Raw genomic sequence first — 24,622 nt, 5'->3', positions numbered from 1 at the left:
CACTTGTATATGGTCCCATATATTACAGCCATTTTTGTCTCACATTTGTTTGTTTTGTAATAAGAGCAGTGGCTGACCATCAGGGCCAGCAATGCTTTCAGAATCACTGACATACATTGTAATATATTTTTGCCCATTATGTATTTATACAGTGAGGAAAATAAGTATTTAAACACCCTGCTTTTTTGGAAGTTCTCCCACTTAGAAATCATGGAGGGGTCTGAAATTGTCATCATAGGTGCATATCCACTGTGAGAGACATAATCTAAAAAACAAAAAAATCCAGAAATCACTATATATTATTTTTAAACTATTTATTTTTTATGATACAGCTGCAAATAAGTATTTGAACACCTGTCTATCAGCTAGAATTCTGAGCCTCAAAGACCTGTTAGTCTGCCTTTAAAATGTCCACCTCCACTACATTTATTTTCCTAAATTAGATGCACCTGTTTGAGGTCTTTAGCTGTTGGAGCAATCATTAGAAAATGGAAGAAGGTAAACATGACTGTTAATCTTCCTCGGACTGGGGCTCCATGCAAGATCTCACCTCGTGGGGTCTCAATGATCCTAAGGAAGGTGAGAAATCAGCCCAGAACTACATGGGAGGAGCTGGTCAATGACCTGAAAAGAGCTGGGACCACCGTTTCCAAGGTTACTGTTGGTAATACACTAAGACATCATGGTTTGAAATCGTGCATGGCACGGAAGGTTCCCCTGCTTAAACCAGCACATGTCCAGGCACGTCTTAAGTTTGCCAATGACCATTTGGATGATCCAGAGAAGTCATGGGAGAAAGTCATGTGGTCAGATGAGACCAAAATAGAACTTTTGGGTTATAATTCCATTAAACGTGTTTGAAGAAAGAACACTGATGAATACCATCCCAAGAACACCATCCCTACTGTAAAGCATGGGGGTGGTAGCATCATGCTTTGGGGGTGTTTTTCTGCACATGGGACAGGGCGACTGCACTGTATTAAGGAGAGGATGACTGGGGCCATGTATTGCGAGATTTTGGGGAACAACCTCCTTCCCTCAGTTAGAGCATTGAAGATGGGTCGAGGCTGGGTCTTCCAACATGACAATGACCCGAAGCACACAGCCAGGATAACCAAGGAGTGGCTCTGTAGGAAGCATATCAAGGTTATGGCGTGGCCTAGCCAGTCTCCAGACATAAACCCAATAGAGAATCTTTGGAGGGAGCTCAAACTCCGTGTTTCTCAGCAACAGGTCAAAAACCTGACTGATCTAAACAAGATCTGTGTGGAGGAGTGGGCCAAAATTCCTCCTGCAGTGTGTGCAAACCTGGTGAAAAACTACAGGAAATGTTTGACCTCTGTAATTGCAAACAAACAAATATTAACATTGACTTTCTCAGGTGTTCAAATACTTATTTGCAGCTGTATCATACAAATAAATAGTGAAAATATCATACATTGTGATTTCTGGATTTCTTTTTTTAGATTATGTCTCTCACAGTGGACATGCACCTACGATGAGAATTTCAGACCCCTGCATGATTTTTAAGTGGGAGAACTTGCAAAATAGCAGGGTGTTCAAATACTTATTTTCCTCACTGTATATTCCCAATATTATGTTCTCTTCAATTCATAGCGTTTCTCTCAGGTGACCCACACAGCAAATGTCTTTTAACAATAGAGTTTCTATTAAATCAGTGTTCATTCTTATATCATTTGTAACCAGAGTCAAAGAAATCTGCGTTAAGAAATTAAAAAGTGCGGGTGCTTGCAGCATACAGATCATGTTGCTTATCATGTTGCTTACAGGCTGTTGCTTTAACCAATCAGATTTCTAGTTGATGGCACTGAAGCCATCTAGCAGGTAATATTAACAATAACATTGTTTTTACATCCTTTGATTTGATTATTAGAGAGCAGGCTTGACAGATCTTACAAACCACATCTGTAGCAAATTGCACTAGTTCAAATATTTTTATGTGCATTTACTAGCTGTTTTTCCATTCCACAATGGTTGACGAAGGAGAAGAAAATGATTTGGTTGCAGATATACTTAAAAGGACATTTACAAGACTGACTTTTAAATAACAGCTGGACATCATTAGGTTAATATTAAGCTTCTGCTAGAGCTGTGTCTTTAGTGAAAGGAGACTTGTTAAATAAGGAGTTTTGGGGTTTCCTGCTTTAATAATAGCATTCATTCTCACTGAATGAGATGCAGTGCTCCGCTATACTGCTATTCTGTATAATATTAAAGGTTTATATACATGTGGCATCAGAATTTATTCAGGTAGGACACAATTGAAGGCTTAGGTGTGAAATGCATTCCCTGCAACTAGATAACATGTTTGGAAAGTACCACATATGGATGAATAAGTCAGGTGTTTCAATACTTATTGTTCATATAGTGTAGGATGTGAGCATTATGATCAACTGATTCATCAAATTTTTAAACTACTATCTAACATAAATTCATCAAAATAATAAACACTGTATTAGTATCCTATGCCAGTGAGCCACCCCAGAATAGTCTCCTCAGAAAAAGTTGAAAATCATTAAAAAGTAAAAAAAATAAAATATTATAAAATTAAAAATAAAAAAATTAAATAGAAATATTGGAACCACCAGTCACGCCTACCTCTAATGCTCACACTCTCGTTCAGCCTCTCCCGCCTACTAATCACCTACACCTGTCCCCCATTTACCCATCCACTTTACAATGTCCCTACTTCCCTTCACTCACTGTCCGATCTGCCAGTTACAACCATAGATGACCAGGACTTCCTACCTGTCTTATTCTCTGTGCTTCCATGCTCATGGCTAAGTTACTAAGGGAGCACTCAGTTGAGTGTGCCATTTTGCTACAGACGAGGGCATCACACCGCTGCTGGGCACCGACGAGGGCATCGCACCGCCACCTCAGGGTCCTGCCAAGGGCGATGCCACACTCCAGAGTCCCGCTGAGGACGCCGGTCCGCCTCAGACCTTTCCTGGTCTTAAAGGTGTTTCACCCAATGGCAGTTCGCAAAGTCTGCTGCTGGTCACTCAAGTGACCTAAGTCAAGTGTGCCATTTTGCTACAGTATCTTCTCAAGCTTTTGATGTGTTTGCATGTGTATGACACATAAAGACGTTCTATTTTACTCCCGGGTTTTGACACCTGGTCAATCTGTGACAAATGGCACTCAATTTTTAAATGTAATTTAATTGTAAAGTGGAAGATAAAAAGACCACAGACATGGAGAATACTCTATATACAGGGGAAAAAAATCGGGTTGCTATTAAAATATTAGTCCTATTATAACTGCATGTCACATGATAAAGTCAACAGGGATCATGAAAAGACATAAAGTGAGAATTCAGTGGGCTGAATGCATCATCCAACACCCTAAACAAGGTATGAAGAATGAAACCTCCATGTGTGTATTCCGTATGAAGACTTGAAAGTACTCACAAAAAAATCTGGACTAATTTGGAGAGGTAACATTTATATTGTTTTATCAGCATTTTTTATGTGCATTTTAATATTGCAACTAAAATGTTTATTTTGAAAAGTTCATTTTCACAAAAACAAAAATCTAAAAAAAGATTTTATATTGCTTGTGAAGACTAAAGCTGAATCAGTTAAGAAAATACATGTGATGCATTACATGCATTGATGCACATTTGAGTTTATTAAAAATATTTCTGTACACTAGGCTACCTCATCCCTTCTTTCCCTCTGACATCAAAGGATCATGCCTGAAGGAAACACTACTAATGTGAAGACTTTTTTCATTCAATGTTTTCCTGGACTTTCTCCTGATTACTATGGACTTGTCTCAGCAGTGATGTTTTGTGTTTTTATGTGCACATTAATGGGAAATGGAATATTCTTTGCATTATATTTAAAAGAAAAAAGTCTGCAGAAACCTATGTATTTTATCATGCTAAATCTTGCTGCATCAGATGTACTGTTTAGTACCACAACTTTACCCAAGATGATTGCTAGATACTGGTTTGGAGATGGCTTTCTTTCATTTGCAGGCTGCTTTATTCAGATGCATTTTGTGCACTATTTTGGTTCAGTTAATTCATTAATTTTAGCCATCATGGCTTTTGATAGATATGTGGCAATCTGTAATCCCCTCAGATATGCTAATGTTGTCAAAGAATCCACTATTTTGGGTTTATGTTTAGCTTGCTGGCTGCTAGCTGAACCCACAGTCTTTGTTACAATCTTCAGGGCAACCACTCTTACTTATTGCGCTTCTAACAAAATCACACAATGTTATTGTGACCATACATTTGTCACAAAGCTTTCATGCACTGACAGAACACCTAATGTATTTTCAGCTGTAGTTTCAGCAATGGTTTTGTTGCTCACACCACTAACATTTATTTTATTCTCTTACAGTGCTATTATTGTGACAGTATTTCGAACTTCATCTGCACGTGGACGCTTAAAAACTCTTTCCACATGTAGTTCTCAGCTTTTAATTATCACCCTCTATTTTTTACCAAGATGTTTAAATTATTTAGCGAGCTCTGTAGGTATTACTTACAACATTGATGTACAAATAGTTCTGATTCTGTTGTACAGCCTGTTGCCTCCTATGATCAACCCACTCATCTACTGTTTAAGGACAAAAGAAGCTAGGCAATGCTTAAAAAAAAACATTTTAAAAGATGGGCATTTTTTCACTTTTTGGAAATAAAGGTACAGGTTGCTACTCTTTCTAAATGATTTATTAAAAACATGTGGAAAACTAAGAACATTTTGTAGAAATGATTAAGTCAAATAACAATACCATTAACCATACGCAAATTTTTTTTTTAAATGTATTTATAGATATATAGGCTCTTTAATGTATGGGGTGCATTAATGCCTATGGAAGAGGCAGATTCCATATGAGGAAAGGCACTATCAATATTAAAAGGTAGAGTATGAACAGGTATACACAGATCATCATATACTTGCCTCCAAATAACTAGGGAAGGCCCTGCATATTTCATCAAGACAATGGTAAACTGCATAATCCCTTTATTACAACAGCAATGCTTGGTAGTAGTGGTAGCAGAAGAGTCCACATGCTAAACTGGCCTGCCAGCAGTCTAGACCAGTGGGTCAATCGGTGGGTTATTATCTGATTCTGAACGATGTTTTTTTTTTGGAAAATTACCAGATTCTCTCTGCCACATCTGTCTATGACTTGATGCATGTCAATTTGCTTGCCTCGGTCAGATGTCTTACCTAACATACACTACCTTCTTAAAGGGGCTGCTCCGGCCAGTAAAACATAATACATTAAACTAAATGAATTGAAACTATAAAACTAAATTTAAACCCCTAAGCTAACAAAATGAACAAAAAACAACACAGAGGATTCACATTTATTATTATATTTAGAAAATATCAGTTTTTATGTCGGTTGTATCATTTTATTGTTGTATTTATCTGCCACACCTTAAAGGCTGGTCCTTGAAAATGTTGTCTGACATTAAACCAGAAAATATTGTCCGACATTAATCCGGTCCTTGGCACAAAAAAGGTTAAGGAACACTGGTCTAGACTTTTCAGTAATTTAACACATTTGGTACATTATGATGAAAAAATATGATAAAAAAAAAAAAAAAAGCGCCAAGACTATTGAATAGTAGGTAGAATCTTGTACCAAATAATATTCCTCTCCCCAAACTTTAGCAACTAGTCTCCTCAGTATCCACGCATACACAGGTCTTTGTTTTAGACATGTTTTAGCCATCAAATAAAATGTATTTATAATTTCTTTAAAATGGTATATTTCCTAAATGTTAAACTTTTTTAAACATTTTCTGACTTCTGTTGTAAATAAACTATGGGTTTATGCGATTTGAAAATAATTGCACTGTGTTTTTATGTATGTTTTAATTTTTTTTCTTTTTTTTTTTTTTTTTTACTTGTAGTTATATCATTATTTATTTTCTATATTATAGCTGTTTAAAAAAAAGCAATCACAAAGTGATACAAAATCTTTCTCCAAATATGCAGGTGCATCTCAGTAAATTAGAATATCATTAAAAAGTGTTTTTATTTTAGTAATTCAATACAAAAAGTGAAATTTGTATATTATATAGATTCATCACACAGACTGGTTTATTTCAAGTATTTATTTTTCTTTTAATTTTGATGATTATGGCTTACAGCTAATAAAAACCCCAAATTCAGTATTTTAGAAAATTTTTATATTGTGAAAAACTTCATTTGGAGACTCGTCGTGTCACAATCTAATTAGCTAATTAAATCCAAACACCCGCAAAGGTTTCCTGTGCCTTTAAATGGTGTCTCAGTCTGGTTCCGGCTACACAATCATGTGGAAAGACTGCTGACTTAACAGTTGTCCAGAAGAAGATCATTGACACCCTGCACATGAAGGGTAAGACACAAAAGGTTGACGAAGCCTATTCAAGAATTTAGGGCAGATTCACAAAGAGTGAACTGCAGCTGGAGTCGGTGCTTTAAAAGCCACGACACACACAGATGTATCCATGGGCTACAACTGTTGCATTCCTTGTGTCCAGCCAATCCTGATCCAGAGGCAATGTCAGAGGTGTCTTACTTGGGCAAAGGACAAAAAGGACTGGACTGTTGGTCAGTGGGCTAATGTCATCTTTTCGGATGAAAGGAAAGAACATTTTGCATTTTATTTGGAAATCAAGGTCCCAGAGTCTGGAAGAAGAAAGGAGAGACACAAAATCAAAGTTGCTTGAGGTCCAGTGTAAAGTTTGCACAGTCAGTGGTGGTTTGGGGAGTCATGCCATCTGCTGGTAGTGGTCCACTGTGTTTTATCAAGTCCAAGGTAGCACAGCCATCTACCAGGAGGTTATAGAGCGCTTCATGCTTCCCTCCGCTGACCAGCTTTATGGAGATGCTAATTTCATTTCCCAGCAGGATTTGGCACCTGCCCAAACATCCAAAAGCACCAAAAGTTGGTTAAATAAACATTAGTTTCTGTGCTTGACTGACCAGCAAACTCACCAGACCTCAACCCTATAGCAAAACTACGGGGTATTGTCAAGAGGAAAATGAGAAACAAGAGACCAAAAATGCAAATGAGCTGAAGGCCACTGTCAAAGAAACATGGGGTTTCATACCACCTCAGCAGTGCCACAGACTGATCACCTCCATGCTAGAATCTCTTTTGGCTTCTCCCATTAGGGGTCGCCACAGTAGATCATCCGTCTCCATACCCAACTGTCCTCTACATCTGCCTCTTTCAAACCAACTACCTACATGTCTTCCCTCACCACATCCATAAACCTTCTCCTTGGCCTTACTCTTTTCCTCTATCCTGGTGGAGGACTGATATAACCCATGCCCCTCCTCTGCACATGTCCAAACCATCTCAATCTGGCCTCCCTCACCTTGTCTCCAAAACGTCCTACATGCGCTGTCCCTCTAATAAACTTATTTCTAATCCTGTCAATCTCAACATCTTCAGCTCTGCTACCTCCAGCTCCACCTCCTGTCTTTTACTCAATGCCACTGTCTCTAAATTATACAACATAGGTCATAATGATGGTATTAAGAGGTGGATTTATTCAGATAGGACACCATTGAACACTTAGGTGTTAACTGCAAACCTGCAACTAGATAACAGGTTTAAAAAGTACCACATATGGATATAAAAGTTAGGTGTCTCAAAATTTAGTCCATATAGTGTAGCATGTGAGTGTTATGATTAACCAAATCATCAGCTTTTCAAACTGTTATAATGATATACATTTATGAAGATAATTGACACATAATTGTGTATTTCCTCACAATAAGCCACTCCAGAATAGTCTCCCTAAAATAATATAAATCATGAAGTTAAAATGTTAATCATAAAAAATTACAAATAAATTAATAAATTAATTTATGATTAATTATTAATTATTTATCATCAATGTATCAATTAATTAATGATTTTATAGTGGAGGAATGGCATTTTAAATGTTTAAATGTAATTTATTGTATAATTTTGAATATCAAAATCACACTACAACTTACTGAGATTTTTATTGTGAACACACTAGTCATAACACAAGTATGGATAAGTAGGCTATTGGAATCTAAGCCCAGGAAACTGAGAAAAGTAAAAGATAAAAAGACCACAGACACAGAGTATAATCTGTCTACAGGGACAAAATTGAGATGTCATAAAAAGTGTATTGCTGTTATACCTGCATATCACATGATAAAGCCAGCAGGGATCATGGAAAGACATAAAGTAAGATTATTCTGTAGGCTGACTGCATCATCTAACACCCTGAATGAGGTATGAACACTTAAAATTTATCAAAGTTCTCACAAAAAAAAAAAAAATTGATTATTGAAGGTCTTTTTTAGAAATGTTCATTTTAATATTGCCACTAAAATGTTTATTTTACAAAAGTAAATTTTCACTTAAAAAAATATTTATACAAAGCATTTTAAATTTCTTGTTATTCACTTAAGCTAAATAGGTTAAGAAAATACATGCAATGCAATACATGCATAAGCTTGATGCACATTTGATTTTAGTAAAAATATTTCTCCACACTAGGCTACCTCATCCCTTCTTTCCCTTTGTCATCTAAACATCAACGCATCATGCCTGAAGGAAACATTACCAATGTGAAGAATTTTTTTATCCTGTGCTTTCCTGGACTTCCTCCTAATTACTATGGACTTGTCTCAGCGGTTATGTTTTGTGTTTTTATGTGCACGTTAGTAATAAACGGAATATTTTTTGTATTATATTTAAAAGAAAAAAGTCTTCAAAAACCTATGTATTTTATCATGCTTAATCTTGCTGCATCAGATGTACTGTTTAGCACCACAACTTTACCCAAGATGATTGCTAGATACTGGTTTGGAGATGGCACTCTTTCATTTGCAGGCTGCTTTATTCAGATGCATTTTGTGCACTATTTTGGTTCAGTTAATGCATTTATTCTAGCCATAATGGCATTTGATAGATATGTTGCAATTTGTAACCCCCTCCGATATGCTAATATTGTCAAAGAATCCACTATATTGGGTTTATGTTTATCATGCTGGTTGCTAGCAGAACCCACAGTCTTTCATTTGACTATCAGAGCAGCCACTTTTTCTTACTGTGCATCCAACAATATCACACAATGCTACTGTGACTATACATTTGTCACAAGGCTTTCATGCACTGACAGAGTACCCTATATATTTTCAGCTGTATTTTCAGCAATGGTTGTGTTGCTCACACCACTAACATTTATTTTATTCTCTTACATTGCTATTATTATGACAGTATTTCGAACTTCATCCACACGTGGACGCCTAAAAACTCTCTCCACATGCAGTTCTCAACTTTTAATTATCACCCTCTATTTTTTACCAAGATGTTTAAATTATTTAGCGAGCTCTGTAGGTATCACTTACAACATTGATATACAAATAGGTCTGATTCTGTTGTACAGCCTGTTGCCCCCTATGATCAACCCACTCATCTACTGTTTAAGGACAAAAGAAGCTAAGGAATGTTTAAAAAAACATTTAAAAAGATTGAGTTTTTTTCACTTTTTGGAAATAAAGGTACAGGTTTCTACTCTTTCTAAATGATTTCTTAAATACATGTACAAAACTGAATTTTTTTTTTACAAATTGTTCTGAGTTACATTCAGAGAGTCATTTACCCTTGTTATTTTTTTGCTTCTTGGATTTTATATTTTCAGACATTTTAATTTAAATTTTAATATTAATTTAGTTTTAAAATATAAATGTATTTATGGATTATGCTGTCAAATTGCAAGCTTATGTAAATTTTACACAAAATTACAGCATGAGTTAAAAATTTTCTAACTCTGTCTGTAATTTGTGAGAAATCAATCAAATTTATTATATAAATGAAGTCAAATAAACACCGAATATAGACTGAAATGTGTATCCATGGCTCTTCTATGGTATGGTGCCTATGGAAGGGGCAGATTCCATATAAGGAATGGCACTATCAATGTTATAAGGTACAAACAGGCATACACAGATCATCATATGCTTTCATCCAAATTTTCTGTAAAGGCCTTGTATATTTCAGCAAGACAATGATAAACCGCGTATTGCATATTTTACAACAGCATGGCATTGTAGCAGAAGAGTCCATATGCTGAACTGGAGTGCCAGCAGTCCGGACCTTTACCAATTGAACACCTTTGGTACATTATGAACTAAAATATATGACAAAAAATTCCCAGGACTGTTGAATAGTAGGTCATTTCCAAATATAATTCATAATTATTTATTAGTGCTAGTGTTTTCATTAGTTGCAGTGGTGCTTATTTATTTATAGTGGGTTGCTTTTCAAACAATAATGGGTTTTAGATTTAGATAATGGGTTTTATTGGAACCTTTAAAAAAATATACAGCCTTTGACTATATTTCTTATTAGCCACTGAAAGATCCCATGACTGTCACATGTCACTGCTTGCTCGTTTCTAATCTTGTTCATCCTCGTCACTCCCAACAAAAACCTCAACGTCTTCAGCTCTGCTACCTCCAGCTCCACCTCCTGTCTTTTACTTAATGCCACTGTCTCTAAACCATACAACATCACAGGTCTCACCACAGTCCTATAAACGTTTCCTTTCACTCTTGCAGATACCCTTCTATCACAAATCACTCCTGCCACTCTTCTCCACCCACTCCACCCTGCCTGCACTCTTTTCTTCACTTCTCTAACACACTCTCCATTACTTTGCACTGTTGACCCCAGGTACCTAAACTCCTTCACCTCCACTGCTCTCCCTCTCATTCACACACATGTACTCTTACTCCTTCTGACTTTCATTCCCCTACTCTCCAGCGCGTACCTCCACCTCTCCAGGCTCTTTTCAACCTGCTCCCTACTCTTTCCACAAATAACAATTTTATCTGCAAACATCATAGTCCATGGAGACTCCTGTCTGACCTAGTCTGTCAGCCTGTCTATCGCCACTGCAAACAGGAAAGGGCTCAGATCCTATCCTTGATGCAGCCCAAGCTCCACCTTGAACCAGTCTGTCGTTCCTACTGCACACGTCACTGCTGTCACAGGACCCAAACTTCTCTTTCTCTCATTTCGCTCATTCATCATCTCAAAATACTCCCTCCATCTTCAGTGAGGATTTTACCCTGCATTCCAGGAAAAGTTAGTACAGACTTTACTTAACATTTCTTTAAAGTGTACATTTCAGCTGCTATTTTTGAAGCATCTCTTTATTTGAGAAGCTGAAATTAAGCTATTGAAAGTATATAGAGACTCTTAAGCAGCAGAGACTGCTAGAGACCCAAAGCACTTTTATACGTCGCTCTGGATAAGGGCGTCTGATAAATGCCACAAATGTAAATGTAAATGTTCTCAACACACTCTCCTCACTAGTCAACATATTTCCACCTCCATCCTTAATTGCTCTAACTTGCAGCACATCCTTCCCAGCTCGTTCTCTCTCTGCCTGGCCAATCGGTACAAATCCTTTTCTCCTTTCTTAGTGTCCAACGTCTCATTAAGCTCCTTATTTGCCTTCTCCTTGGTTTCGCCTGCTGCCACATCTCCTTGTACTCCTGTCTACTTTTTCATTACTCTGTCGATCCCAATTCTGTTTTGCCAACCTCTTTCTCCTTATGCTTTCCTGCACTTTCTCATTCCACCACCATGTCTCTTTGTCTTCCTTTCTATTTCCAGATGTCACACCAAGTACCTTACTAGCTGTCTCCTTATCACTTCTGCAGTTGTTGCCCAATCATCCAGCACCTCTTCACCACCACTGAGCCCCTGTCTGACCTATTCCCTGAACCTCTCACTACGGTCTTCCTCCTTCGGTTTTCACCATTCTTATTCTTCATTCAGTCCCCGCTCTCCACCTCTTCTTTTTCACCTCCAAAACCATCCTTCAAACCACCATTCGATGCTGTCTAGCTATACTGTCTCCTGCCAACACCTTATAGTTTCTAATCTCCTTCAGGTTGCATCTCCTACATAGAACATAGTCCACTTATGTGCACCTGCCTCCACGGTTATACTGTTATACTTAAAATAAGTGTTCACCAATGCCATTTCCATCCTTTTAGCAAAATCCTTCTACCACCATCTGCCCTTCCACATTCCTCTCCTTAAAGCCATCCCTACCCATCACCTCCTTATCACCTCTCTTCCCTTCACCTACATGCCCATTAAAATCCGCCCAATCATTCATTTATTCCTCGGTACACCTTCTACCACTTCATCCAACTCACCATATAATTTTTCCTTCTCCTCCATCTCACAACCCACTTGTGGAGCATAAGCACTGATGACATTTATCATCACCCCTTCAACTTCCAGCTTCACGATCATCCAATGTTCCTGGCCTTACTCCCTTTCCACTTGGTCTCCTGAACACACAACATATCTACCTTTCTCCTCTTTATCATATCAGTTACCTCTCTCAATTTACCACCCATAGTACCAACATTTAAAGTGCCCACCCATTCTCCTACACTTCTCCTTTCCCTTTCGTCTCTGTAGACATCTTCCTCCTCTTCTTCTCCTTCTTTGGCCAACAGTAGCCCAATTTCCACTGATTCCCTGTTTGCCAACGATACCTGTGGCGGTTGTTACCTGATACCTGATCGGTTGGCGACCGATCCAGTGTAAATTTCTCTTTGTGATCCACTTATTTGATTTGGCGCATGTTTTAAGCTGGATGCTTGGGCTTATGGCTTTTTGGGCCTATCTCAGGAACCCGGGATCTCTCCAAACATCTAAGGCTCGTAGGGCTCACCCTGTGACCTTGATAGTATGGAGGGGATTGCCCCTCTGCAAGAACCCTGGGTCCTAAGCCACCACTAAAGTGGTCTCATGTGCAGGAGGCCAAGTGGAACTACATTGGATGCTACTACCATAAGCCCAAGCAGTTTCTGGTACTGCTTGACAGTTAGTGACTGCCCTTCTATGATCCTGGACACAAAGTGGGCAGGAGATAGCTGTTCGCAAATAACGGTCGAATCCCATACAGCACCTAAATAAGTGGTTTTCGCAGTGGAGAAAGCACACTCTTTTTGGCATTTAGCTGAAACCAAGCTCCCTCGTGTGAGCGAGAACAACATCTCAATGCCGGCTGCTAACTGCTCGGATTTAGGTAATATCAACCAATTGTTGATATAGTTTAAGAAGTCTTAAGGTGTGGGGGAAAAGGGCAAGACTAAACAAAAGGACCCAATATTAGTATGCTTCGGGCCCGAAAGCTAACCTTAGGAACTTCCTGTGAAAAGGGAGGATGTATGCATCATTTAGACCTATCGTGACAAAACCAGTCACAGATCTGATCTGAGACACAACCTGCTATAGGGTCAGCATCTTAAACTTGAGTCTCATTAGTAAGCGGTTCAGCTGATGTAAATCTAGAATAGGAGGAAACCCTCCGTCCTTTTTGGGAAATATGAAGTACCGGCTGTAGAACCCGGAGAGTGATTCAGGAAAGTGTTTACTTCTTGTTCCATGACCAGAGCCTGCTAGGGTCCCACCAGGGTGAGACACACCTCGTCAAACCGGGGCAGACGAGACTGTATTAAACTGAATTGTATAGCTTTTGTCTACAGTATGCCCATTGAGACACATCTGGCTGAGCTTCCCAGGCTGCCAGTTAGTCCTCTAAGTGTATCAGTCTCTTGAAAGATAGAAATGCCCTGGTGCAGCTCTAGGAGCCTTGAGGGAGGCTGCGAGTTCTCCAGGTTCACTACGATTGCAAGCGGAGATCGAGGAGAGTGCTTACTGGGGCTGGCAGGATTGATGGTACAATGGTATTAGTGGTCTTGTTAGTGGCCCTGAGAGCTAAATCTAGTGTATGGCAGAGCTCCTGGGTTACCTTCTGGCCGCCCGAGATGCCTCCCACATTTAGCTTTTGCAGCAGATCAGCCTAATTGATATGCCTGCAGCACTGCCATATTGTGCAGGCATGCAGCAGTTTGACCCGCTAAGGCGTAAGCCTTACCCACCATTGCTGACATATTCCGCAGGGGTTTGGTGGGCAATTTTGGGGTCTTAAGAGAAGGGGACGCAACCCCTGGGGAGAGATAGCTGGCCAGTGTCTCTTCAACCAGGGGCATCGACCCATAGCCACTTTCTTTTAGTCCCATCACGTTGGAGTACAGTGCTACCTTGGGACTAAAGCGGGGGGCCAAATATGGCTTTGCCCACAACTTGGACACCTCGGTGTGCAGGGCCGAAAGACAAAAATTCCCCGATGAGAAGGTTGTGACGAAACCTACAAACCTGTCTCGAAATCCTCTGCAATGTCCATTTGCGAGCCCAAGGAACTAGTGTGGACATGCGAGCACATGTTCACAGTCGGCTCCCTCGAGAACCGACTTCACATGCTCCACTCCCGGACAAGCCACACAAAGTTTGTATCATAATGATGGTGCTGAGATGTGGATTTATTAAGGAAAGGACACAAGCGAAGATATATAGGTGTGTACCATGTGAGCATTATGGTTAACATATACATCATCTTTTCAAACTGCTATCATAACATACATTTATTAAAATAATCGACACTATCAGTATCTCATGCCAGTAAGCCACTTCAGAATAGTCTACAAAAAGTTTAAAATCATAAAAAAAAGTAAAATAAATAACAAAAAAAAATGTGTAGTGTATTCTCAATTTTTATATGTAATTTAACTGAGGAAAGCGAAAGATAAAAACACCACAGACACAGAGTATAATTTGTCTACAGGGACAAAATCGAGTTGCCATTAAAAATGTATTCCTATTACAACTAGGTATCACATGATGCCTAGTCAACAGAGATCATTAAAAGACATAAAGTGATATAATTCCGTGGGCTGACTTGGGGCATCATCTAACAACCTGAACAAGGTATGAAAACTGCATGTGTGTATTACCTATAAAGAGTTGAAAGTACTCATTAAAGAAATAAATTTCTGATTATTAAAAGTCTTCAGCTCCATTATGCACACAGGAATTCTGGACTAATTTAAAAAATTTACATTTATATTGTTTTATTGGCAATTTAATTTTAGAAATATGCATTTTAATATTGCCAGTAAAATGTTTATTTTGATAGTCAATTTTCACTTACTAAAAAAAATACAAATTATTTTTATTCTTTTTCAGTGACTTCAATAAAACTATATAGGCTGAGAAAATACATACAATGCATTACATGCATAAGCTTGATGCACATTTGATTTTAGTTAAAATATTTCTCTACACTAGGCTACTTCATCCCTTCATCTGAACATCAACACAACATGCCTGAAGGAAACATTACCAATGTAAATACATTTTTTATTGTGTGTTTTCCTGGACTTCCTCCTAATTACTATGGCCTTGTCTCAGCGGTTATGTTTTGTGTTTTTATGTGCACGTTAATGGTAAATGGAATATTTTTTCTATTATATTCAAAAGAAAAAAGTCTGCAAAAACCTATGTATTTTATCATGCTAAATCTTGCTGCATCAGATGTACTGTTTAGCACCACAACTTTACCAAAGATGATTGCTAGATACTGGTTTGGAGACGGCTCTCTTTCATTTGCAGGCTGCTTTATTCAGATGCATTTTGTGCACTATTTTGGTTCAGTTAATGCATTTATTCTTGGCATCATGGCATTTGATAGATATGTGGCAATCTGTAATCCCCTTAGATATGCTAATATTATCAAAGAATCCACTATACTGGGATTATGTTTAGCATGCTGGCTGCTAGCAGAACCCACCATCTTTTATATGACTTTCAGGGCAACTACTCTTTCTTACTGTGCTTCTAACAAAGTCACACAATGTTATTGTGACCATCCATTTGTCACAAGGCTTTCATGCACTGACAGAACACCTAATGTATTTTCAGCTGTAGTTTCAGCAATGGTTGTGTTGCTTACACCACTAACATTTATTTTATTCTCTTACATTGCTATTATTATGACAGTGTTTCGAACTTCATCCACACGTGGACGCTTGAAAACTCTCTCCACTTGCAGTTCTCAGCTGTTAATTATCACCCTCTATTTTTTACCAAGATGTTTAAATTATTTAGCAGGCTTTTTAGGTATCACTTACAACACTGACGTACAAATACTTGTGATTCTGATGTATAGCTTGTTGCCCCCTTTGATCAACCCACTCATCTACTGTTTAAAGACAAAAGAAGCTAGGGAATGCTTAAAAAAATATTTTAAAAGATTGTCATTTTTTCACTTTTTGGAAATAAAGGTACAGGTTGCTACTCTTTCTAAATGATTTATTAACATGCAAAAAACATTTAGAAGACATGTAGAAAACGAAATATTTTTTTATTTTTAAGCCTATGCATTTTTTTCTTTTTTGGAATTAAGATTTTGAGACATGGTTTAGTTTTAAACTGTAAATGTATTAATGGATTGTGTTGTCAAATTTCAAACTTATGTAAATGTCACCAAAAATTACAGTATACGTACAAATCTATAGATCTCTGATGGTATGAGGGTGCACTGGTGCCTATGGAAGGGGCAGATTTCATATCTGGATAAGCACTGTCAAGGGTATAAACATATACTTTCATCCAAAAAATTTCTTAATTAGGGAAGGACAATGATCAACTCCATACTGCATACTGAACACAAATTATGAAATGAAAAATATGACAAAGTCCCAGGACTGTTGAGTAGGTAGAATTCTGAATTGGACATTATTCCTCAGTTTCCAGACATACACATGTCTTTGTTTGAGCTATGTTTTGTCAATCATTTAACTTTATTATTTCTTTAAAATGTTATATTTCATCAATTTGAACATTTTATACATTTTCTGAGTTCTATTATAAATAAAATGTGGGTTTATGAGATATGAAAATCATTGCAATTTGTTTTCATTCATGTTTTATTCACTGCAATATATATAGTTGTTTTAAAGCAGTGACAAAAATCTTTCTCCACATATAATTATCAACAAATTTACACTGGATCGGTCGCCAACCGATCAGGTATCAGGTAACAACCGCCACAGGTATCGTTGGCAAACAGGGAATCAGTGGAAATTGGGCTACTGTTGGCCAAAGAAGGAGAAGAAGAGGAGGAAGATGTCTACAGAGACGAAAGGGAAAGGAGAAGTGTAGGAGAATGGGTGGGCACTTTAAATGTTGGTACTATGGGTGGTAAATTGAGAGAGGTAACTGATATGATAAAGAGGAGAAAGGTAGATATGTTGTGTGTTCAGGAGACCAAGTGGAAAGGGAGTAAGGCCAGGAACATTGGATGATCGTGAAGCTGGAAGTTGAAGGGGTGATGATAAATGTCATCAGTGCTTATGCTCCACAAGTGGGTTGTGAGATGGAGGAGAAGGAAAAATTATATGGTGAGTTGGATGAAGTGGTAGAAGGTGTACCGAGGAATAAATGAATGATTGGGCGGATTTTAATGGGCATGTAGGTGAAGGGAAGAGAGGTGATAAGGAGGTGATGGGTAGGGATGGCTTTAAGGAGAGGAATGTGGAAGGGCAGATGGTGGTAGAAGGATTTTGCTAAAAGGATGGAAATGGCATTGGTGAACACTTATTTTAAGTATAACAGTATAACCGTGGAGGCAGGTGCACATAAGTGGACTATGTTCTATGTAGGAGATGCAACCTGAAGGAGATTAGAAACTATAAGGTGTTGGCAGGAGACAGTATAGCTAGACAGCATCGAATGGTGGTAAATGGAATATTTTTTCTATTATATTCAAAAGAAAAAAGTCTGCAAAAACCTATGTATTTTATCATGCTAAATCTTGCTGCATCAGATGTACTGTTTAGCACCACAACTTTACCAAAGATGATTGCTAGATACTGGTTTGGAGACGGCTCTCTTTCATTTGCAGGCTGCTTTATTCAGATGCATTTTGTGCACTATTTTGGTTCAGTTAATGCATTTATTCTTGGCATCATGGCATTTGATAGATATGTGGCAATCTGTAATCCCCTTAGATATGCTAATATTATCAAAGAATCCACTATACTGGGATTATGTTTAGCATGCTGGCTGCTAGCAGAACCCACCATCTTTTATATGACTTTCAGGGCAACTACTCTTTCTTACTGTGCTTCTAACAAAGTCACACAATGTTATTGTGACCATCCATTTGTCACAAGGCTTTCATGCACTGACAGAACACCTAATGTATTTTCAGCTGTAGTTTCAGCAATGGTTGTGTTGCTTACACCACTAACATTTATTTTATTCTCTTACATTGCTATTATTATGACAGTGTTTCGAACTTCATCCACACGTGGACGCTTGAAAACTCTCTCCACTTGCAGTTCTCAGCTGTTAATTATCACCCTCTATTTTTTACCAAGATGTTTAAATTATTTAGCAGGCTTTTTAGGTATCACTTACAACACTGACGTACAAATACTTGTGATTCTGATGTATAGCTTGTTGCCCCCTTTGATCAACCCACTCATCTACTGTTTAAAGACAAAAGAAGCTAGGGAATGCTTAAAAAAATATTTTAAAAGATTGTCATTTTTTCACTTTTTGGAAATAAAGGTACAGGTTGCTACTCTTTCTAAATGATTTATTAACATGCAAAAAACATTTAGAAGACATGTAGAAAACGAAATATTTTTTTATTTTTAAGCCTATGCATTTTTTTCTTTTTTGGAATTAAGATTTTGAGACATGGTTTAGTTTTAAACTGTAAATGTATTAATGGATTGTGTTGTCAAATTTCAAACTTATGTAAATGTCACCAAAAATTACAGTATACGTACAAATCTATAGATCTCTGATGGTATGAGGGTGCACTGGTGCCTATGGAAGGGGCAGATTTCATATCTGGATAAGCACTGTCAAGGGTATAAACATATACTTTCATCCAAAAAATTTCTTAATTAGGGAAGGACAATGATCAACTCCATACTGCATACTGAACACAAATTATGAAATGAAAAATATGACAAAGTCCCAGGACTGTTGAGTAGGTAGAATTCTGAATTGGACATTATTCCTCAGTTTCCAGACATACACATGTCTTTGTTTGAGCTATGTTTTGTCAATCATTTAACTTTATTATTTCTTTAAAATGTTATATTTCATCAATTTGAACATTTTATACATTTTCTGAGTTCTATTATAAATAAAATGTGGGTTTATGAGATATGAAAATCATTGCAATTTGTTTTCATTCATGTTTTATTCACTGCAATATATATAGTTGTTTTAAAGCAGTGACAAAAATCTTTCTCCACATATAATTATCAACTTATTATTAGTGTGCTAATCTTCTTAATGAGTGTTTTCATTAGTTGCAGTGGTGGCTTAATGGCTAAAGATCTGGGTTGCTAATCAAATAATAATTGGTTTGAGATACTAGTTTTGGGCTGTTTGACCGAATATATGGCCCTCAACTATGATTCTCATCAGCCACTAAAAGATCCCATGATTCTCACATGTTACTAATTGCTCACACCTGGCCCATGTCACCCTTGATTAGCACTTGTATATGCTCTCAAATTTTACAGTACTATTTGTCTCACATTTGTCTGTTTTGTGATAACAGCAGTGACCGGTCATCAGGCCAGCAATACTTTCTCTGCTGGCGTAAAACAATCAGAAACCCTGAAATACTGTAGATTGTAATATATTTGTTCATTAAAATGTATTAAATTATTCCTTCTCTTCATTTCATAGTTGTGTGTCTGTTTACAGTGGAATTTCTATCCAATCAGTTTTTAGCATGTATATCATGTTGCCAGGTCAGTATCGTGTTGCCTTCAGAATTAATGGCTGCTTGCAGCATACAGTTCATGTTGCTTTAACCAATTAGATTTCATGTTGGCAGCACTGACGCCATCTAGCAGGTGTACAATAACATTGGCCTTGTCACGTCCTTTGATTGGATGACCAGAGAGCAGACACACCTGTAGCAAACTGCACAAGCACAAATATAGTCATGTGCATTTAATAGCTGTTTTTTTCATTCTACAATGGCTGACAAAGGAGAAAAAATTAATTGGGTTGCAGATATACTAACAAGAGCATTTAAAAGATGGACTTTTAAAAACAGCTGGAGGTGAAAAGGTGAGAACTGGGTCAACCTGTGAACCATGTGTGTAATCAGTCCAGCGAAAAAGCATGACGTTACTGGTGGGGCAACATCACGACCAGGAAGCTATAAAAGCACATGCTATGGAGACACCACTAGCTTCTGTTTGTGTGTGTGTTTATCACAGGAGGATACACACTATGTGTAGATTGTCTGCTCCTGCAGAGCTCTCTTCGAGAAGGGTGTTCTCGCTGTTTCTCAAGGTTCTGGCCCCGCTTCTGTAGAGGCGAAATGGCATCTGACATCATGGATTTCGGAAATGGACCAGGCAGAGGGATTCGAGATGGGCTTGTCCCTTTCTCCTTCCCCACCTGCCAGATCCAGCACCTTCTTGCAGGTTTTATTAGCCCTCTCTTAGCAGGTTTCTTCCCCCTGTTCAGAGGGTGCAGCGCTGCACCTCTATTTATTTACAAGCAGGCATGGCAAATCCCCCTATGGCTCCAAGGGAAGTGGCTCTCACTGAGGGCAGTATACATCCCAGGGTGCTTGAATCAGGGAGCAGATGCCCTTTCGAGAAATGGGGCCAAGGCGTAATATAGAGGAGGTTTGACAGAGCACAAGTGAATCTCAAGAGACCTTGCATTGTTCCCTTTGATTTTCCCTCACTTACGCAGCTCCTCTTGGACTGGACACTATGGTAGACCCATGCTGGCCAGGCCGGACATGGTTTGCCACGAGGAGCCCATAAGGGGGAGAGTTGGGAACCTTCACACCCTTTTCATGAGCCCCTACTGTCTGCAATTCACTCAAGGCATGGCAAGTGCTCTCTATCTCTCTATTCTCTATCTTCCTCCCTTTCAGGCTCCAGACCAGGAGAAGCTTAACCGAGTGTCCCCGGTGCAAGTACTGGACACATACGTCCACAGACACATACGTCCACAAACTGTTGTGTGGAAAAAGTTGGACCAGCTATTTGTCTGCTATTGTCCATATAAGAAGGGTCTCCCTGTGGATAAGCAGACCTTCAGCAGGTGGATTGTGGATGCTATCCATTCCTCTTATGAGTCCTCTGGTCTAAACGCTTCTTTTGGGGTAAGAGTTCACTCTACCCGGAGTGTGACAGACTCTATGGCCTGGTCCTTTGGAGTCCCACTCCAAGACATTTGCCACACTGCGGGCTGGTCAACCCCAAGTTCCTTCGCCAGGTTCTATAACCCGAGACCTTAGAGCCACTCTTGCCTCCTCCAATCTTCGGTCTAGCTGTGCCCATCCACTGGCAGACTGGCAATCCCAAAGACGACCTATCACCCCTGTTTGAGATTGAGACAACAGAGGAAGTTAGTTGAGGTTACCAGGAATTTTACCTCTGTTCTGTGGATGAGAATGTCTGTGTCTGTAAGAGGTGACTACAGAGATGAGTTTAAGAAACATCTGCCAATTTGAGATCAATGTATGAATTTTAAAAACACAAAAGAACAATATATGTACTAATAACTAAACTCTAAGCATTACTGGCCTTAGGAGAGTTACCTACAACTGCTACAGACATTGAGTAAGCCTTGCCCACAATTCACACCTCAAGTGAGACTAAAACTACCCTTGATTAATCACCTGAAAGAACTAAAAAACAAAGACCAACACTCTACAATCAACTGAGATAAATAGAAATACAAAGTCAGAATCCTACCTTTCCAGAAGAGAATAGATTCAAGATAAAGCTAATGCACACTGCATACATGCAACCCCTACAGTGGTTGCTCAGAGACAGAAGCTTCTAACGAAAGGGCTACCCACTACACACAATCAAGGTCACTTGGCGAGCCTTTCTGGCCTTAGATATGTGGAGAGATCCCGGGTTCCTGTTACAGGGCCCCTGTGTTGGGGCTTCATGTAATCGCGTAATGTGCATGGCAGCCCCTCAGGTCTGAGAGAAAGTGCTTCAGAGACAACTCTTCTTAATGTATAATCTTAGCCCCAGCTCATTCATTGAGGCGAGAACAACATCTTGATTGCGGACCACAAGAAGCTCTGATTGAGCTAATATTCACCAATCATCGATAAAGTTCAGAATGCGGAAGTGAGTACCCAGTCAGCAAACAAATTTGGCCCAGACTTGGCATTCATCTGGCACAGCTGGCATTCATCCGGCACTGGCATACAGCATGTGGGCTAAACATGGCCCAGGTTTGGCAGAGGTGGTACCGATTTTAAGGCGGCTCACAAGACATAGGCCAGATGTCATTTGTAGCATTTGGCCCAGATGTCAAGTATACATATGTGGGCCACATACGTATGGCCGATCTTAACCCGTATTTAAAATTCATTTCAAATACCTTTGAGTAAAATCCCAATGTTTTAATTCACAAAGATATTTCCATCTTTCTGTGTCTCATGCCTTCAAGTTAATCCAGGCAACAATAAAGATTTATATTTCTGAAAAGAAAAAAAAAAATACTGTGAAGGGTTGGGGTAGGTGTAGACTTTAATAAAATAAAAAATAGGTCGATTTATTTTTTTTTTTACCGGAATAACTTTTACCCAGCGTGCACCAATCATGATTTAAAAAACCTGGAAATCCAAAATTGGCCCATCAGAGCAAAGTTGGCCAAAAGGCGCAATTATAATTTGCAATGCTTCATGGGATTGTAGTTGTATTTACCCAGATAGCCGTGACACACACACAGCCTTGTATGGCCTTTATGACAAATGTACATGTTGTAATTCAAGTTGTAGCTGGTTGTTATGATTCAAGGCTTATAACGCTTTGAGCAACAAATCTCCAACGAGGAAAAGTGAATGAAAATACTCCAGGAAGTGGGTGTGTTTCTCGGAAACAGCCGCTCGCGCTGAACCCTGGAGTGTCAGCAGAGTTGGTAAGTGAGAACATACATATATATATATCAATAAACAAATATAATATTCTTCTTAAATTTAGCCACGGTCACTACACCTGTACGTGTCTGAATAAACGGAAGACGGCAAAAAAAAATAAATAAATAAAACCAGCATGCACTTAAACGAGTGCTTCTCTTTGCTTCTCTTTTTCATTATAGTCTATTAAAACGTTTTAATAATCTGTATTTTTTTTTTAGGAGGAAGAACAAAAGGCTTCAGTAAAGACACAGTATGGAAAAGGTTTGGAAGTACAATGATAGGAGCAATTCCAGAAGGAGCAGAAACATGGACATTTAAGGGTCATAGTTCAAATAAATCTTGTTCCTGACCAGAAACATGGACGTGCAAGTGTTATACATAGTGTGAAACTTGTTAATGACCAGAAACCTGGATATTAAAGTGTTAAAGGTACAGTAACTCTTGTTCCTGACCAAAAACAGGGATGATCAAGTGTTACATTTAACTTCATGAACAAAACCATAGCTGAGAACTTCTACTTGTTTTATTTTTGCTTTTATTTTAATTGCTGAACTGATGGGGTGGTATTTTATAGAGTTGTTTGTACAAGTTTATATGTCAGGTTTCAATGTTTTAATGTTAAATATAATAAAATATTTGTTCAGAATACTGTCATTGTTGTGACTATTCATTTGGGAGGGGTGTGTATCAAGTGGCCTGGTTATGGTTTTGTTAAGGCTGACATGTGGAACCTATCTGGTCCAGTGTATAGGACCACAATAGGGCCAGCTATGGTCATACAGGTGGGTGAGCTATGGCTCTGTCATGGCCCTTTTATGGCCCATATTTTGGCTGCCAGGTTTAGTTAACCTATGGATTATGCTCAGGTGTGGCTAAGTTTTGGGCTTTCTGCTGTTGATATGGTTTACTTATGGTTGTATTTTGGTTCCAATGTCATATTTTGACCTGGCCCAATTCAGGACCAGTTATGGGTATTTAACTTGGCTGAGACTTGGGCCAGTTATGGCCCATGTGTGGCCCTTGTCCACACTAGTACCTTAATTCATTGCAGTATGTGGACCAAGCAAAAGCTGGTTTTGCGCCGGTGGGCCGGAGCTGGGCCAGAGAAAAATTGCTATGTGGGTACCCTTTAGATATACAATGACAAACCAGTCCTCGGACCTGATTTAAAACACAACCTGCTTGAGAGTAAGTATCCTGAACCTGAGCCTCAGTAAAGAGCAGTTCAAGGAGCACAGAATAGGACGCAATCCCCCATCCTTATTGGGAACCACAACGTACACACGTGATTCAGAGTATGGACAACGCCGAAGCGTTCCCAAAGAGTTGTTGACGCAGCTCGAGTTCCTGAAAGGAAACCTCCTAAACATAACCTGCTGGATTCTAAAACTAAAATGTCAGTCACCCAGGTAATCATTTTACTGTACAAGGAAAACATTTTTGCAAGGGTAACTGCTAATGTTCTAGGGATATACAGTTAAAAGCTGATGAGAAATCTAGAAATAACATTTTTGCATGGGTTTTTGGTTTATCTAAGTGTGAATATAGCAAATGCAATACAGATAAAATTGCATTCTTAACCTTTCTGGAAGATTGGTATGCAAATTGCAACGGAATAATTAGATGCTGTGTTTTAGTACTTTTTTACTAATTGTTCAAAACACTTCATCACAAGCGATGTAAGTGCTATTGGTCGAAAATCATTTAATCCTTAAGGCTTAGAAACCTTCACCACTGGGATTATTAAGGATGTTTTCCATAAGACAAGGA

General features: G+C 38.5%; 4 protein-coding genes across 4 annotated transcripts; all 4 read left to right on the top strand.

Annotated features, from left to right (window-relative positions):
* Positions 1-3,717: 3,717 nt before the first annotated feature.
* On the top strand, positions 3,718-4,677 carry LOC310730535 (olfactory receptor 2AT4-like; the record flags this gene model as incomplete). Its single annotated transcript, XM_083549556.1, has 1 exon — positions 3,718-4,677. One exon carries the CDS (start codon positions 3,718-3,720, stop codon positions 4,675-4,677), a length of 960 nt encoding a protein of 319 aa, XP_083405682.1.
* Positions 4,678-8,573: 3,896 nt separating this feature from the next.
* Positions 8,574-9,590, top strand: LOC310730323 (olfactory receptor 2AT4-like; the record flags this gene model as incomplete). Its single annotated transcript, XM_083549198.1, has 1 exon — positions 8,574-9,590. One exon carries the CDS (start codon positions 8,574-8,576, stop codon positions 9,558-9,560), a length of 987 nt encoding a protein of 328 aa, XP_083405324.1. The 3' UTR covers positions 9,561-9,590.
* A 5,637-nt stretch (positions 9,591-15,227) lies between these two features.
* LOC310730534 (olfactory receptor 2AT4-like) lies at positions 15,228-16,214 on the top strand (the record flags this gene model as incomplete). Its single annotated transcript, XM_083549555.1, has 1 exon — positions 15,228-16,214. The coding sequence occupies one exon, from the start codon at positions 15,228-15,230 to the stop codon at positions 16,212-16,214; it is 987 nt and encodes a 328-aa protein (XP_083405681.1).
* A 1,423-nt stretch (positions 16,215-17,637) lies between these two features.
* On the top strand, positions 17,638-21,324 carry LOC310730533 (olfactory receptor 2AT4-like; the record flags this gene model as incomplete). The annotated part of the gene is made up of 4 exons (XM_083549554.1): positions 17,638-18,452; positions 20,204-20,375; positions 20,840-20,912; positions 21,239-21,324. The coding sequence occupies 4 exons, from the start codon at positions 17,638-17,640 to the stop codon at positions 21,322-21,324; spliced, it is 1,146 nt and encodes a 381-aa protein (XP_083405680.1).
* Positions 21,325-24,622: the final 3,298 nt, after the last annotated feature.

Source organism: Silurus aristotelis, assembly GCF_946808225.1.
Source record: "Silurus aristotelis genome assembly, chromosome: 8".
NCBI classification, from domain to species: Eukaryota; Metazoa; Chordata; class Actinopteri; order Siluriformes; family Siluridae; genus Silurus; species Silurus aristotelis.
This window is presented reverse-complemented; position numbering and strand designations above follow the sequence as displayed.